Source organism: Neomonachus schauinslandi, chromosome 13 (assembly GCF_002201575.2).
Source record: "Neomonachus schauinslandi chromosome 13, ASM220157v2, whole genome shotgun sequence".
In the NCBI taxonomy this organism is placed as follows: Eukaryota; Metazoa; Chordata; class Mammalia; order Carnivora; family Phocidae; genus Neomonachus; species Neomonachus schauinslandi.
Genome location: NC_058415.1, coordinates 93,115,036 through 93,131,138, shown reverse-complemented (window position 1 = coordinate 93,131,138; position 16,103 = coordinate 93,115,036). Strand labels below are relative to the sequence as shown.

The 16,103-nt window shown below is 63.8% G+C and overlaps 1 protein-coding gene across 1 annotated transcript in view; it reads left to right on the top strand.

Moving 5' to 3' along the window:
• The first annotated feature begins 4,207 nt into the window (after window positions 1–4,207).
• Window positions 4,208–16,103, top strand: part of EXD3 (exonuclease 3'-5' domain containing 3) — a 35,576-nt gene continuing 23,680 nt past the window's right edge. The window contains 7 exon segments of the mRNA XM_044920450.1: window positions 4,208–4,349; window positions 4,518–4,582; window positions 4,860–4,920; window positions 5,814–5,883; window positions 10,183–10,424; window positions 10,427–10,476; window positions 15,887–15,944. Coding sequence (XP_044776385.1) covers window positions 4,208–4,349; window positions 4,518–4,582; window positions 4,860–4,920; window positions 5,814–5,883; window positions 10,183–10,424; window positions 10,427–10,476; window positions 15,887–15,944 — 688 coding nt within the window.

Genomic DNA, 16,103 nt, shown 5'->3' with positions numbered 1-16,103 from the left:
TCTGAGATTTCTCTGCTCCTACGCCCCCCACAGAAAGTGCTCGTTTTATTTCTGTCTCACCCGGCTTCGTGACAGGAAATAGCAGGCCGTCGTGTTCACGTGGCCGCTGAGCTGTTTTCTAGAACGCATCTGTTTCTTAAAGTGAAGGCACTGAGTTAGCTCGGTGGTGTTTTGGATGAAGTGCTGTCTATCTGCCCTGCCCCTCCCTGGCCCTGCATTTCTCTTCCTCCTGTGAGCGACCTCAGGGGCACTGCTGGGCAGCTAGCAGCTCTCGGTGTCCAGTGGGCACCAGGGAGGCAGGAGGACGGGGGGACGGGGCCCGGGGTGAGCCACCCCGGTGCCTCCTGGTGCGGCTGGAGCTGAGGCCCCCGGTGCGTGTGCGGGAGGGCTGTTGGCGGGGACAGCCCGTGAGGCCCGCATGCTGGACAGAGAGGAGCAGCCCCGGCTGTGGGTGTGGAGGTTTCACTCCTGAAGTGAGTTGCTTCTCAGTGTCCTCCCTGCACAGAGTCTCCCACCTGCGTGGTCCGGGGATGGGTCAGGGGCCAGGCACAGGCCAGAGGCCATCTGTCTCAGGCCCCCGTCCTGCTGTCTGGCCCTCTGCCTACAGGTCCACGTCGTCAGGGTGGGTTAGCTGTGAACTTGGGCCTGGCCCAGCCCCAGGCCTGGGGTGGGGACGTGGGGGCCGTGCCAGGCGGCGGGCATGGCTGATGTCCATCCTGTGGACAGAGACCCCTCGGCACCAGGCTCCCACCTGCCCTCCTAGGCCCAGCCTCCTGCCTGAATCCCTAAGTCGGGGCAGCAGGGACCCAGGCCCGCCAGGTCCCTGCCCTGGGCTCTGCAAAGCGACACTTAGTTTGCTTATCTGTTCCTTCAGACAAACATCTCCCAACGCCCTCCTTTCTGTGTCCTTGGATGGGTGTCAGCTGAGAGCCCCCCTCAGCCTAGGGGACCTCCCTGCCCCACCGCCCACACCCCACCCACACCTCACTGCCCACCGGGCCATGTCCTTGCCATGCCCCACCCCACTCAGACCTGCCTCGGTCCCCTCCTGCTGCACCTTGGGCTTCTAGGGCTCTGCCCGAGGCCACTGGGCTGGTGACCGTGTGTGTGCAAGCTGGCCCTGGCACCGTCCCCAGCTCACTGTGGAGCACCCATCAAGGCCCGGACCACAGCCTCGAACAAGGCCGATGTGGTCACTGCCCAGGAGGCACAGATGGCCGGCCCTCTGCCATGTGGGGCGCCCAGCTGTGGGGGCCGGGTCAGGAGCACGCCAGGGCAGAACTGTCGGGTGGGGCCCAGGTCTTGGCCGCGAAGGAAGCAGCTGGGAGCAGGGCTGTCCCCTTAGACAGCTGGATGGCTCTAGGTGAGGCGGGGCCAGGACCTGCCCTGCCAGGTTCCTGCAGGATCCTTTTTATTAGTGGGAATCTTGTCCGTAGTTGTATTTTTTGGGAGACCTCTCTGCCCCAAGGTCATCAAAATATTCTCCCAGAGGCTCTATTTATCTGTCTTCCATGTTTAGATCTTCCGGGGGTGGGGGGCGGTGAGGGGTGTGGGTGTGAGGCCAGTGATGCTCCAGCATCCTCAATAGGGACACAGAGTTCCTGGGCTCCGGGGCCGCCCTGGTCACGCATCAGGGTCCCGCGCGTGCCCAGCTCCGGCTCCGGGTCTTTACATGGGTCCGTGGCTGCCCTCTCCAGGCCAGTGCCCCTCAGCCTTAGCTAGGGTGGTGCTTGGCGCGGGGTGGGGTAGTCTTGCTCCACTGTGATTTTGGGCAGATTGTTAAGACAGGTGGACACATATGCATGCCCTCCCAGCCCCGCTGCTGGTTGGAACAGTATGGCATCTACTGATTGTGGGACAGATGACAACTCTTCTTTTTTATTGTATGGGATGGCCCTTCCTTCATTAGGTCTTTTAATTTTTTTCTCAATATTTTATGGGTTTTTTTGCATGAATTTCTCTTGTTAGATTTATCCAAAGATATTTGAATTTCTTTGTGCTGTTTTAATTGTTTTTAATGTTCATTTCTGTTTGTTACTTGTTTATATGGAAATAATTGGTTTTTAGTATTGGCCTTGTGTTTATATGGAAATAATTGGTTTTTAGTATTGGCCTTGTGTTGAGTGTCCAAGCTACAACAAGCCTGCTAAGTAATCCTAATACCTTCTCTTTATTTATTTATTTATTATTTATTTATTGGGGGGGGCAGGGAGAGAGACAGAATCTCAAGTAGGCTCCGTGCTGAGCATGGAGCTCGACTCAGGGTTCATTCTCGCGACCCCAAGACCATGACCTGAGCTGAAATCGACTGAACCATCCAGGTGCCCCTAATACCTTCTCTTTAGATTCTTCATGACTTTCCACAAAATTGTGTTTTCAGTGAGCAGTAATGTTTTTATTTTCTTGTTTTAATTTTTTTTTAAGATTTTATTTATTTGACAGTGAGAGAGAGAGAGAGCACAAGCAGAGGGAGAGACGGAGGGAGAGGGAGAGGCAGACTCCCCGATGGGCAGGGAGCCCGACGCGGGGCTCGATCCCAGGACCCTGGGATCATGACCTGAGCCGAAGGCAGACGCTTAACCCACTGAGCCACCCAGGTGCCCCTGTTTTAATTTTTAAAGACTTGTATTTTCTAGAGCAGTTTTAGGTTGACAGCAGAATCCAGAGGCACAGGATTTCCCGTGTCCGACCACCCGCGCCCCTGCAGCGTGCATGCGTCACGGTCCCCTCCTGACACACCGGCACCCAAAGCTGACCGTGCGCGTCAGGGCTGTCCTGCTGGCCCCGCGCCCCGAGGTGCTGTCAGTCTTCAGCATTAAGTCCTGTGTTTGCCGAGAATGTTTCTTACAAACATCTTTTTTTCTGGGCGATGAAGTTGCGTCTATTCCCAGTTTCCTGGGTTGTTTCTTAAATCATGAATAGAAATTGTGTTTATGAAATGCTCGTTCTGCATGTACTGAGAGGCGCATATGATTTCCCCTTTATTCCTCTAATGGAGCGCAGTGGTAGACACCCAGCCCGTCAACGAGCCTTGCTTCTGGAATGCACCCAGCGTGTCACTCCCCCTCCCGTGCGGTGCGTCCGTCTACCCACTGCTGTCTGTCTGGGTCCCTAAGTCTGTGGACGCCAGGGCCAAGCCTGCAGCCCTGACCATCACGCCCTCCGTGTACGTCCCAGCCCACCCCACCCACGGCCCACCAGGTCTGGCCTCCAGCCCCTGGCGAGGCCCCAGAGTGGTCCCGGCCGGCCCTCCAGGCTTTGGTCCAGGTGTCCCCTACCTTTCCCTCTGAGTCTGGTCTTCCACGGGAGCCCAGGGGGTTGCTGTTGTCCCCTCAATTCTTGGGTAGATTTGCAGGTGAAGTCCCCTGGGTGAGCCCCGATTTGACCTAGGGCATCTGTTGGTGACCTCCCCTCCCCCAACGTGTGGGCTCAGGTCCTGCCTCTGACCACCACCATGTGGGGGGCATGGCCAGGGTCCTGAGTAAATGCAGGGCTTCTCCCACCTCCCTGGGCTGGGGCTGGACACAGGCTCTGAGCCCCATGGCCCCTGATGTCACCTGGCATCCATGCTGGGCTCTGTAATGTCCTCGTGGGGCTGTGGAGGCCTAGGGTCGGACAGCGGCCGGGCATTTGCAGCAGGACTTGCTTAGTGAAGAGGGGTTTCTACAGCCCTGGGGGCGGTGCAGTGAGGCAGGGGGGACCCCGGAAGGGCCGAGCAGGGTGGTCCTGCCCTGCGGGCCGGGGGCAAGTGGCCGCAGGGGTGGGGCGGGCCCTCCCGAGGCAGCCAGGGGGCGCTGGTGGCTGTGGGTGACTCAGAGGCCGCTTTCTTTCCCAAAGTGGAGAGCAGGCCGCAGACACCTTCCCAGGCCAGCCCACCCTCCCCGGCATTGACCTTAAACCTGGTCTGAGGGCACAGTTCCTTTTCCAGCATGAGGGTGACCCCAACTTCCCCTGGGCCTGGTGTCCCAGTGGGTCCCCGTCCTGACCCGCAGTCCTGCAGTGGGGCTGGGGACTTGGGCAAGCAAGAGAGGACCAGGGCTGGGGGGGGGCGCGTTGGGGAGCGGCCAGCTGTGTGGGGTGCGGCAGGGGCCAGGAGAGCGGGGGTGGGGAGGCAGAAGCCGGGACCACTCTGGGGCCTCGCCAGGGGCTGGAGGCCAGACCTGGTGGGCCGTGGGTGGGGTGGGCTGGGACATACACGGAGGGCGTGATGGTCAGGGCTGCAGGCTTGGCCCTGGCGTCCACTGCCCCTTTCCCGCTCACACAGTGTGGCGACTCTGAGACAGGCCGCTCACCACCACTGGAACTTGAGGCCTGGGCTTCCGCCAAGCTGTGGACAGAAGCCCGTCCCAGTGAGCACTGCGGATGGCCAGGCCACAGGTCCCAGGGAAGGGGCAGGGGGAGCCCTGGCCAGAGAGGGCACAAGAGTCCATGGACACCGGTGGCATCTGTGGGGAGGCCCCAGGCGTTGGTCAAGGTGGGGTTGGTGGGCTCTTCATAGCCCCGTCTTGTCCCCCCAGGCCAGGACCCGCTCCTGTTCCTGCAGGCCCTGCAGACGCTGTGGTCCACGCGGGAGCTGCGGCAGGTGAGTGAGCATGTGGGCGTGGGTCCTCCTCTGGCCTCAGTGGGCCACCCTGTCTGAAAGTTCTGGCAGACGCATGGGGGCTGGAGCCCTGGACTGACCCCCACTGGACACTGGTAGACACAGGCCCCCGAGGCTGAGAGCAGGAGGCAAGGGCCTGTGGCCACCACCCAGCTTCCGCACAGCCCAGGGGACCCAGTGGGCCATGACCGCCTGTGTGCTGTGTGGGGCCGGGTACTCACCAGTTCTCACTAGCCTTGCTCATGGCCTCCCGCCCCAGGGACAGCCTGTCTGGCCACCGGGAGATGCGTGCGGCCTGGGCCTGGAGGGCGGCTTTGCCCGTGCGGGTGGTGAAGGCACTGCTGGACCCGTGGGCGCCCCTGCCCCGCACTTTGCTCCCGGAAGCAGCAGAAGGATGAGGTGGCCCTGGTCACCGCAGGGAAGGCTGCAGGGCCCATGCGTGGCTGGAGGGATAAGGCCCGTGTCTCGTGTCTTGCCTCCCGCTCCCAGCTGAGGGTGGGCAGAGTGCCCAGACCCGGACTAAGCTCACCGGGGCAGGCGTCCAGCGCAGGTGCACTCCCGGAAGGGGCTGCAGGCTTGTGGAGGAGGGGTGTCCGTGAGCTACGGAGGCTGAGGGCGCTCCTGCCAGGCCCACGGCTGGCTTTGTGGCGTGGGGTGACCAGCGCCTGGCTAACGGGTCAGCCCGACTTCTGGCGTCACCACCCGTGTGTGTGGGCGACAGGCCTGGGCTCCACGCACACCTGAGCTGCGGTGGCTGTCACCCTCCTCTCGACTGCCCGCGCTGAGGCTCTGAGCAGTTCTGGCCATCAGCTGGAGAAAGCCAAAGTTTCGGCAAAAGCCAAAAGCTCTTTTTAATTTTTGTCTCCCGTGGCTTTGAGTTAATACGGAGGCAGGCTGACCATGTTATTTGGTGAACTGACTTCACAGATTCTCCAGCTCAGGCCGCCCTGCGTGTGTGGGATGCACCTCACCTGGTCATAGTGCGGTGTTTGTGAGCTTTCGTCTCTGTTCCTGGCGTCGAGGTGAACTAACGTCATAAACTGGGTTGAAAGCGTTCCTTCTGTTACCTTTCTCTGGAACCGTTGGTTGAAGACCGGAATTCCTCGTTCCTGGAGGGTCTGGAAGAACGCAGACCGTCCTGCCTGGTTGGGCTTGAGCCCGGGTAGGGGGTACCGTTTCTGGGGGGCTTTCCGCTTCTGGTTTCTTGCCCTAGGAAGCTTCCACCTCACTCGTGTCATCGTGGCTGCCGGCCTGAGGTCCCCCGCGGTTCTCGAGACTCTCAGGTGTGGGGGTCGAGGACAGTCCCTTGGCTCAGCGCTGTCCCGTGGCTGGTGCTGGCCCCGCCACGGTCTCTCTTCTTTCCCAGGTGCTCGCCAACAGGTGTGTATCCCCCGCTACGGTCCCTCCGTCACAGGTCTCCACAGGTAGGGCTCTGTCGCCCGTCTTCTCGATCCTCATTAAGGCGTCTCCTTAGACCGACGTGTTCTTAATTTCCAAGCACACGCAGGGTTGTTTTGAGCTCTTTCGTGACTTGTTTCTGTCTATGGAGGAGCACGTCCGTGTGTTCTCATTTTTGGCGCTAGAGAGGCCTGCTGGGAGGCGGGTCTGTGTGCGTCTTGTGAGTGCCCTGGGCAGCTGTGTTCTCCGCCTGGAGCCAAGCTTCTGCCTGAGGGACTCGTGCTGTCTCCCCTGGGTTCACTTGCCAGAACCGGTCCGGGGTGGGTGGGCGGGCACCGTGCCGCTCAGTATCTGAGCTCGGGCCCCGGTGATGGCCCAGGGGCCGGCGGCCGCGGGCGGAGGGTCCCCACAGGAACCACAAGGCGGTGGGGCATGTGAGTGGCCAGGACAGAGGCTGCAGGCAGGGGAGGCGGGCTGGTGGGCAGAGACGGGCAGTGGGTTTGGGGTGTCCTCAGAGCCCCCTGGGAGGGAACAGTAGGAGAGATGGTAGGCACAGGAGGGCGAGCAAACGGGAAGGACGGTGTTCCCCAAGGCGGGGCCCAAGGGGGCAAACCCCTGGAGCTCGCTTGAAACACTGGCTCTCTTGGGCAGGCCCCCGCCCTGCTGAGGACAGGTCCGTGGGGGCTCTGGCCCAAGCCCGCGTGGGGTGACTTCGGCAGCACTGAGTCCATGAAGTCCGGGGTGGGGCGAGCTCTGGGGCAGCAGGCCCACCTCTGGAGTGTGAGCCGGGGGATGACCAGACACGGACCCCAGCTGGATGGCAGAGGGGGGCTCGAGCAGTGGGCAGAGGGCAGGAGGGAGGGAGGGGGTGGTAGCCAGGGTTCCAGAGCCAGGGTTCAAGGGATTGTCAGCGTAGACCCCGGGACCACCAAAAGCTGAGGAGCGGAGAGGCACCGGAGAGGGGGCCGTGGGGCCCGGACTTAAGCCTCCAGGACAAGGGGCAGCAAGTGGCCAGTGGGTGCTGGATAGTGTGTGAGGTCCACCCTGGCGGCAGCAGGGGCCGGAAGGGCAGGAGGGGCTCGCGGACGCTACCCCTCGGGGCCCCTGTGTTCTTCCTTGAATTTTCCTTCCCCCACCATTTTGGGTGTGTTTATTGTCTGTTTGCATTCCCAGACCAGTGTCCTCCTGTCCCAACACTTTCCCTGTCCTGTGGTGGTCATCACTCAAGGTGCATCGTCCCCATGTGTTCTGTGGTCCTCACCGGAGCGCCTGTTAGTGAAGCTCTTTTCCGCTGGTGGCGGCCCCCGCGTGCCTGCCAAGTGGTCACAGCACGATGGTGCTTCTCCTCCCCCGACGGTGTCTCCGGGACCCCAGCAGATGCGGATGCACGTGATGTCCCAGCCCAGTTGTTTGGGTGCCGACGGCAGCCCTGGGCCCTCGCAGGCCTCCTTTCCCACAGACCCTCTCCTTTCCCGGGTGTTTGTAAAGGGAGACTTGCCAGGTCTCCTGAGTTCCCACAGATACTTGAGGGGAAAGTGCATTTCACGTTTGGTGAGCATGCCAACTTGCTCAAGCACAGTGGTTTTAAAATTAGGTTCGGACTAAGTAGATGCTTGCTCTGCGTGTCCTGGGGAAGCATCGTCCACACGGTGATGCGAGGACCGAGGCCCGTGTCCCGATTCTGCACCCTGCTTCCTGCCTACGGCTCTGTGGGCGGGGCCCCCGGCCTGGGGGCTGCTGGGGGCTGCTGAGCTCAGCAGAGGCATTGTGTGGGAGAGGGCACGCAGACAGGACGCGGGTGACTCTCCGAGCTCCAGACCTGAGCAGCGCTTTCCAAGGAGAGAGTTCTGGCCCAGGCCGTCCCCAGGCTGCTCTCAGGGCAGAGACGTGGGAAGGGCCATGGGGCCAACAGCAGAGGGGGTCTGCACCTCCCTGCTGACTTCCCCTCCGCTGTTGCTTAGTCACTGGCAGGGGGAGCGTGTGACCCAGGTCTGGTCAGCAGAACCCTGGGGAGGTCCCCGGGGGCTGCTGGAAGGCCTCCTCTCTCCGGGGAAGATGCCAGAGTGCAGCAAGGACCTGCCTGGCCCTCAGTGGTGACGCAGCCGTCCGCGAGGCCCGCGGAGCCCCGTGGGGCCTTGGCTCCTTCAGGGCTGCACCTACCTTGGCACCCGGGCCAGGTGAGCGTCGCCTCCACGGCGGTCCCGGGGATGGTGCAGGGCCATCTCTGCTTCAAGCCCCACTCCAAGCCACGGGCTGAGAGGCTCCCAGCGGCGGAGCGGGGGAGGCTCGGCTGCGTTGGGAAGGTCAGGCAAGCCCCCCACACGACCGTCCAGCTTCCTGGGGGCCCCCGGAAGCTGACAGCCCTCCAGCTGCACTATTAGTCCCTTCAGCTGCTCTGCTGAGCCTTCTCATGGCAGGGGACAGAGCCAGCACCAGCAATGGGCAGTGGCCATCTCGGAGGGACATGCGCCCTCGCTCCCCTTCTGCTGGTCACCACAGAAGGTTCCCACATGAAGGGCAGCTGGACGACCCCAACGGAAGGAGCTGGCCCCACAGTTGACCATGGGGTGGATCTGGGGGCTCCCGGGGCCATCCTGCTGGGAAGGGGTCCGTGTGGCCTCCTGGGGCCCTCCTGGGCATCCTTCCGTCCAGCAGTGCAGCCAGAGCTGGCCGCCCATCACCCCGTCACAGGACGGATGGTGGCTCTTTTGGAAAAGCCTTCGTCCTCTGTGGCCGCTGGTCAGTGGGCACTCAGCCCAGGACTGGAGGGTCTCTCTTGGGCGGGATTCCTCCTTCCAGCCCGCTGCCCTGGGCCATGGCTGGGTGCACACCCTCTGCCCAGCTGGTGGCCGGGGGCTGGGCAGGTGGGGACTGCCCAGGGGAGAAAGGAGACAGGTGTTTACCTGAGCTCACCTTCCAAGGAGAAGGGCTGGCTGGCCGGTACGTAGGAGCCGCAGGTCCCAGCCACGCGGGCTCCCCGCACTGCTCGGTGAGCCTCTCAGTGCTGCTCTTCGGAGCCCTGAACGGGAACTGTACGTCGGGACCAGACGAGAGCGGCCTCCTTCTAGGTCTTTCCTTCCACGAGCAAGAAGGTGGTGGTGGTTCGGCCTCAGGTGTCTTTTCACACGTTCCTGGGAGGCGCGGGGCAGCTGGTGGAGATGGGACAGCGGCCCCGTGGCCCCCGAGACACGAGTGTGGCCTCTGCCCGCCTGCCCCGGGGGTGGCAGCCCCACAGTGTCGGAGGCTGTGCTCGGGGTGCGCCCGCCTGTAGGTCTGCGGGGGCAGCTGGAGCCTCACCGCCTCGCTCCCCACAGGGTGGCCTCGGGCATCAGGGTGTCTGTTTCCCGAGCGCACAGCCCAGACCCTGCAGCTCCGCCCCGAGGGAGAAGCGTCTGGGGCTCCAAGTGGGTCCATAACTGCAGGGTGTTTCGGGGAACAGCAGAGTCAGGCAGAGCGCAGCCAGGGCCGGCCACGCACCAGGGGGTGGCCCTCGGACGACACCCACTCCCTCCAGGTAGGGGTCTTTCTCCTTTTAGCTCCCACCCGTTTCCAAATCCTCTGTAGTGCAAGAGGTAGAAAAGTCAATCAGAGGCGGTTTTCCCCCTTTTTTCTGTTTCCCGTTCCTCGCTGGGCCCCGCGACCACGTCACTGTGTCTGAAGGACTGCGTGTGTCCCAGGCACCACACAGGTTGTGGGGCGAGGCACGAGGACTGGAATCTCTCTGAGGGCTCCCGCCCTTGGTCAGCCTCGGGGACGAGCCCCCCATCTTCACGGGACCACGACTGTGGACAGCGGCTGCCACCCGGGACGCGGGGCACGGCGGGTCGGACCAGACCAGAGCCCCGAGGAGGGGGCACGGCGCTGCCTAGCCCCAGCTCTCTCTCTGAGCAGACCGCACTCTGGACCGCGCGGGTGCGGGAGGCTTTGCTGGAGGATTCGAGCACCACAGAATGACAGTGCGGTTCTGTCTCCACGGCCCCGGGGGAGGCCCAGCGGGGGTTTGGGCCCAGCCCCACCGGCCATGTCCCCCCAGCACCGTGGGCTCCACGCCTGCCCAAGCCGGCCTCTGGAGCCTGCTGCCTCCCTCACCCTTGCTGGGCGGGGGCTGGCGCCTCGGTCTGTGGGCCTGACCCGCGGCCTCCCCACAACCACGCATCTCCCTCACCCGTGCCTCCGCCCTCTAGGCCTTGCCCGCCTGGCATGTCCACCATGGGCACAGGACTCCTCGGCCAGGTCTGCCCCAGCACCGTGACCCCAGCTGCAGCCCCCGCGCCCCGCTCCCCAGCCGAGGCTGGCTCTCTGGGCTCCCAGTGCAGTTCGAGGCTGAAGCAGCTGTAGGCCCGTGCGGTCAGGGTCCTCGCTGAGAGCCCCCCTAGTCTCGTGGAGCCGCTGGTCAGCATCCTCCAGCTGCAGGATGCCGACCAGAGCCCCTGCTGACTCACATCCACCAGCTTCACCAGGAGGGCAAGTTCAAAGAAGTGAGTGTGACCCCCACGTGGGTCGTGGGTCAGGGCTGGGAGGGAGGGGCTCGGGGACACACCTTCTGAATCTTGGGCCGTGGGCCGGGTCTGCATGTGGGGTCAAGCAAGGGCTTGGCTGAGGGAGCTCACAGGGTCCACCCTGGCAGTGTCCTCTCTGTCCCTCCACTGTGGGGGGCTCCCCAGGGGTGGGGGGCTTCAGGTCTGGTGCAGAGGGTTTCAGGACCAGCCACCCCAAGGGCCCAGCTCAGGGCTGTGCCAGGTGTTGGGGTCCTAGGAGACTCTCATACTCACCACGCTGAAAAAGAGTCGTGCGAGCAGCCCCCACCCCAGGGCCTGGGGTCCTTCCTCTTGAGGTGCCCACTGGGTCCTCAGGAGGGGTCAGCGGCCCAAGGACACCCTGGCTCTGGCCTGGAAGCCCTGTGGCCAAGCCACTCACCTGAGATGCTGCTGTCCAGACTCATTCGTCAGTTCCCAGAAACACTTGTGGGGGGCTGAGAGGGTCAGGGGTGTGGGGGTCCCTCTGCCCACAGTTGCCACCCCTTGGGCCTGGATCAGACGGCCGGACCTCCAAGCCCTCCCAGCCCAGAGCCTCCCAGGCCAGGGGAGCTTTTTCAGGGAGCTCCCACATGACCCTATGGGGTTGGAGGCCCCCTTCTCCCTCCTTCCGCCTCTGCCCAGGCCCACTCACTCGCAAGGTCACTCGGCCTCTGTGTTGGCATGGCCTGGGGACGAGCAGCCCAGTTCCCTCTGGGCCCAGCTGCTTCTAGCTGCTGCTGGCTGGGGACAGCACCATCCCCTTGTGTCCTGGTGGGGGCCCTGCAGCCACACCCACACCAGGCCTGGGGACTGGCCACTTGGCTCCTGTTCCAACAGCAGGGTCTGGCCTGCAGGAATAGCCCCTCCATAGCCCTGAGTGCTATGCCTGCCACCTCTCTGGACCCATCGTGAGGCCCTGCCCTGGAGTGAAGGGGCCTCACCGGGGTGACCAGCTCCGGCTGTTTGGTGCCTCACTTGGGTCAGGTCCGGCCAGCAGGGGTGCCCCTGTGAGGGTCACACATCTTGCTGTATAGGCTGGGCCGGACCCCCATCCTACTTGTTCCCAGGACCAGCCCCTCGGAAATGATGCCCATGTTTGTTTGCAGAGGTTCAGCGTGGGGCACAGCTTACTGGTCATGACAGCAGAGTTCTCCAGTGCGTGCAATGCTTTTGGACCTGGGGCCATGCCGGGGGCAGGTCATTTGGCTCCCTTGTCCTGGGAAGGCCTGGGTCAGAAAGGGCAAATGTGGAAATGTGGGTTTAGTAGCTACAAGTCTTTGGGTCAGAGCTTGTGGGGCTCTGGAGGGCTCGGTGGGTTTCTTGAGTCCCTGTTGTGAGTAGCAGCGGCTCTCACTCAAGTCCAGAATTTTCCGAGAGAAGATGGAAGCGGGCCAGGAGCACCGGGAGTGGCTTGGCTCTGCGTGAGGCAGAAGAGGGCACAGGGGTCTCGGTGAGTAGGGAGGGGCGGCTCCGTGTGGGGTGGCTCTGGGCGGTTGCTGCAGGCACAGGGGTCCCCGCGGCATCTCTGGGCCCTGAGATGTGACGGTCACCACGTGGGGAGGCAGGCGGTGGAGAGGTCCTGGGGCGCCCAGCTCAGGGGCGCGCTCTCACCGAGTCACAGGTCCAGCGTTCCAGGGGTATCCAGAGGCTCGCTCCTGGCTCACCTCCACCCACGGCCTCATCGGGCCCAAAGTCGAGCCTAACTGAGGGACAGCGGGGCTCACGAACCCTGCTCCCCACACCTGTGGTGGCTCAGGGCTTGGTGGGCACCGGGGCAGGATCCCGGGCCCACCCCACGGGGGGCCTTCTTCCCCGGGGGGCCAGTCCCAGCCTGGAGGCTCACTGCAAGGTGGGCCTCACCTGGGCCGCCAGTCCTCGGTCTTTGGCGGTGTGGGCCCTGTATTGGTGGCTGTCATGCCCCGGCCCAGGCTCTTGTCTCGAGGCTGGTGAAGGTGCTGAGAAACCAAGGTGACCAGGCCAGCGACAATGTGGCCGGGGCTCCGCTCCTGTGGCGCAGGGCCATTCTCCGCAGGCTGAATGAGCGGCTGGGCTTGCAAGAATGCGGGAGGCAGAAGGCGGGCTAGTGTTTCCGCGTCTTCTGTTACACCCGAGCCTTTCAAAGAGTGTCTAGGGCCGGCTGAATGCACCTCCCTCGCGCTCCAAGGCAGGAATCCCAACACAAAGGGGGCTCTTGTCCCGCACAGGCCCCTTCTGCGAAGAAAAGCCATTGTCCCCAAGCGGGGCGGCCCGGCAGGCGATGCACGCTCCAGTGCCCACCGCCGCGCCCGGCGAAAGGGACCGCATTCAGGGCTGTCCGCTCGGATTAGCAGGGACTCACGACTTAATGTGCGCCGATATTTCATGTCGAGGGCGGCGGCTGGCTCCGGGCAGGATGAATGCCCGCTTTTGTCTACTGAGTTATTTTATTTACATTTTTTAAACAGCTTATCAAGGTAAAAAGATAGCTTTGCTTCGGGGGGGTGGGGGGGAAGGCCCCTTGGCTCCAGGCCCGAGCTGAGCTGTGGAGGTGGGAGGCAGGCCTGTCCTGGGTCTGAGGCTGCTGAGTCTGGGCTTGGCTGCCTGGGCACCTGCCCGGCGCTCCTGCCCAGCGGAGTGAGCAGCTTGGGGGTCCGTGGATGCTCTTCCCATGGTGACCACCCCAGCCGCTCCCCAAAGGCAGTAGCTCTGGCACCTGTCTGGCCAGAGGGGTCCCCAGCCTCGCTCTGACCCAGCTGCTGGGCAGCCCAGTGCCTCCCTTCTCAGTGGCCTCCATGCAGAGGCCAGGAAGGCCAGGGAGGTGCCAGGGAGGCCCATTCCTCGGCAATTTCCTTTTGTGGGGTCTGAGCCCCTCCCACCTTCCCTGCTCATCACAGGTGCCTGAGTCGGCAGGTGATCTTCCTACACCTGCTGGGTCCCTCATGTGACCAGGCAGTGGGCAGCTTGGTCTGCTGTCACCTCAGCAGAAGCTCAGGCAGAAAAATGACCAGAGACGGATCCTAAGCCAGGCCTGATGACAGGGGTAGAACTACATGGGGCTCCCCCGCAAGATGGAAGCCAGGCCAAGGGTTCTGCTGTCAGCCATCCCCCCCAGGGCACCCTCCCTGGCTGCCCCCTTCCTGCCCACCGCACCCCTGGGCCACAGGTGCCGAATGAAGGCACCTCCGAGCTGTCCCTGGGGTGCCTGTGGTCATCCAGCTCTGGGCACGCTGGCCATGCATGCAGGCCGCAGGGCTGAGAGAGGTTACCCTGAGTGCTGGCTGCATGGAAAGCTGGTTGCTCTGGAGGGACCAGGGAGAAGAGAAGGGCCATGCCAAGCACGCTGACCCCCGTTACGACAGTCATTGTGTGGCCAGGTGGGGTGTGCTGAGGCCCGAGCTGCCCGCCTGGGGTAGGTAGGGCTGGCCCCGAGCGCAGCCGGCACCTCCACCCCGGCCCCCACCCCGGCCCCCACCCCCTCAGCCAGTGGGCACCACTGACCGACCAGAGCCCTGAGGGCTGGGATTGGCACCGAGGACTACCCTGGCCTCACTGGCTCCTTAAGGCAGAGGCAGTCCCCGTGGGCAAAGGGACGGGACCCTCAGGGAGGCTGGTGACAGGTGCAGGTCGCCCTCTGTGGCAGAGCCCCTCCTGCGGCTGTGAGGGGCAGTGCCCGCCACGCCCCCTTCCACCCAGGCCACCATTGCCGGCTGCCCCACACCCCAGGATTCAGAGGGCTTGCTGGGTGGGTGGGGGGCCAAGATCCCCCCACAGCCCACTGAGGGCTGGGGCCTAGAGCACACATGAAGTCTTGTCCTTAGGGGGCAGAGGTAGCGGCTGGTAGAGACTGATAGCCCGCAGAGGTGATGGGGGGAGGGGGAGGCCCAGCCCCCCGGGGCCTCTGTGCCCCCTCCTCCTGCCCCCCTTGCCTTACGGCTCCCCCCGCTTCATCTCTCCCCGGGTCACTGGCCCACGGCCTGGTCTGAAGGGTGGGAGGGTCCCGAGCCCCCAGGTATCCCTCCCACAGCCCCTTCCCGATGGTGGCCTGGCCTGACCAAGCCCAGCTCCGGGTGTTGACCCTGGAGGAGCCAGGAAGCTAACCGGACATGGCAGATGCAGGACAGAGGCAGTAGGGTCCGACCACCCCAGTTTCCCTTCCTGGATGGGGGCCTGGTGCTCCCGGGGCTTCTCAGGGGGTCTCCCATCCAGAAACAATAAGGCCCTCCCCCCTCCAGCCCCTGGCCCCTCCCCAGGCCCTGCCCCTCTGCACCCTCGCCTGGGCCCCCGCGGGGCCTGGCAGCAGCCAAGCTCCTGGACCTCGGCCAGGCTGTGGAGGCGCCGGGTCAGCGCAGCGCAGGGAAAGGCCCCTGGCCCCGTGCCCCCGCCCCGCGCGATCCGGGCCGGAGGCCTGAGCGAGCCTTTCCCAGGCCGCTATTTTGGTCCTTTGTGTGAGCTGCGTGGGGCGGGGCGCCCGGCTGCTCCCCCGGTTATTTTTGCTCATAATGGGAGTGCGATGTATGGAAATTATTAATAGTAGCCGGGCCTGCGCTACGTGCGGGCACTCAGGGCCCCGGGCGCTCTCCATGCTGAGTCGCAGGAGGGTCCCTGCGGCCGTGAGCAAGGGCCGCGGGGGGGGGGGGGGGGGGGTCAGGGCTCTCGGAGGTGCCCACTTCCCCATTCCTGGGACCGCTGTGCTCCCTGCCTCACCAGGACGCAGCTGGGTTCAGAGCCTCTTTCTCTGTGGACCAAAGGGGCAGGGCTGTGCATCCCCCAACACACAGACCCCACCACTCCCCCTGGGGCCAGCCCACCCTTTTGGACAGACAGCTATGCACTCATTAGTCGTTTTGGGGTGCACACAGAGTATGCCTTGTGGAAAGTGCTCAGAGGCCCCTGCACCTCAGGGCCACGGTCCCTCAGGCCCCCAGGGTGCACAGCCCTGGCCCCTGGCTGTGAGCACCATGACTGGCCATGCCCGGCACTTGCAGGCGGAGGGCACACTTCTGGGCGGTATGCGGCAGGTGAGAGCAGGTGTGGGGAAAGCACAGTGTGCCAGTGTCTGGGGGTAGGTGACAGAGCTCCTGCCTCTTGTCTGCCCCTCCCTCTTGGTCCTCTGTCCACTCATGGGCAACCCCTGACCAGAGCCACCTGGGCCCGGCACCCACCCTGATGCCCCATCCAGGCCACACCCCAGCCTGGCAGGACCCACCTGCCCGGGGCATTCCCCCCTGCCCCGCCTCCTGTGGAGCCTGGCTTGTCTGCCCGGAGGCTTTGGGTTCCAGGCCGTTGGACCTGTGCCCTCAGTGACTGGGAGGTGTAGAAGGGTGGGAGCGCCCCCATGGGCTGCCTGCTCCCCACCAGGCCCGGTGTAACCTGCTGCATTTGTGATCAGCAGGCTGTTATGCTGGGCTTGAAGCTGAAGCTGCAGCTCGAACTTGATGTTGAAAAGGTAAGTGTCGGGCGCCTGGGGGGCTCGGTCGTCAAGCGTCTGCTTTGGCTCAGGTCATGGTCCCAGGGTCCTGGGATCGAGCCCCGCATCGGGCTCCCTGCTCAGCGGGGAGTCTGCCTTTCCCTCTCCCACTCCCCCTGCTTGTGTTCCCTCTCTCGCCGTC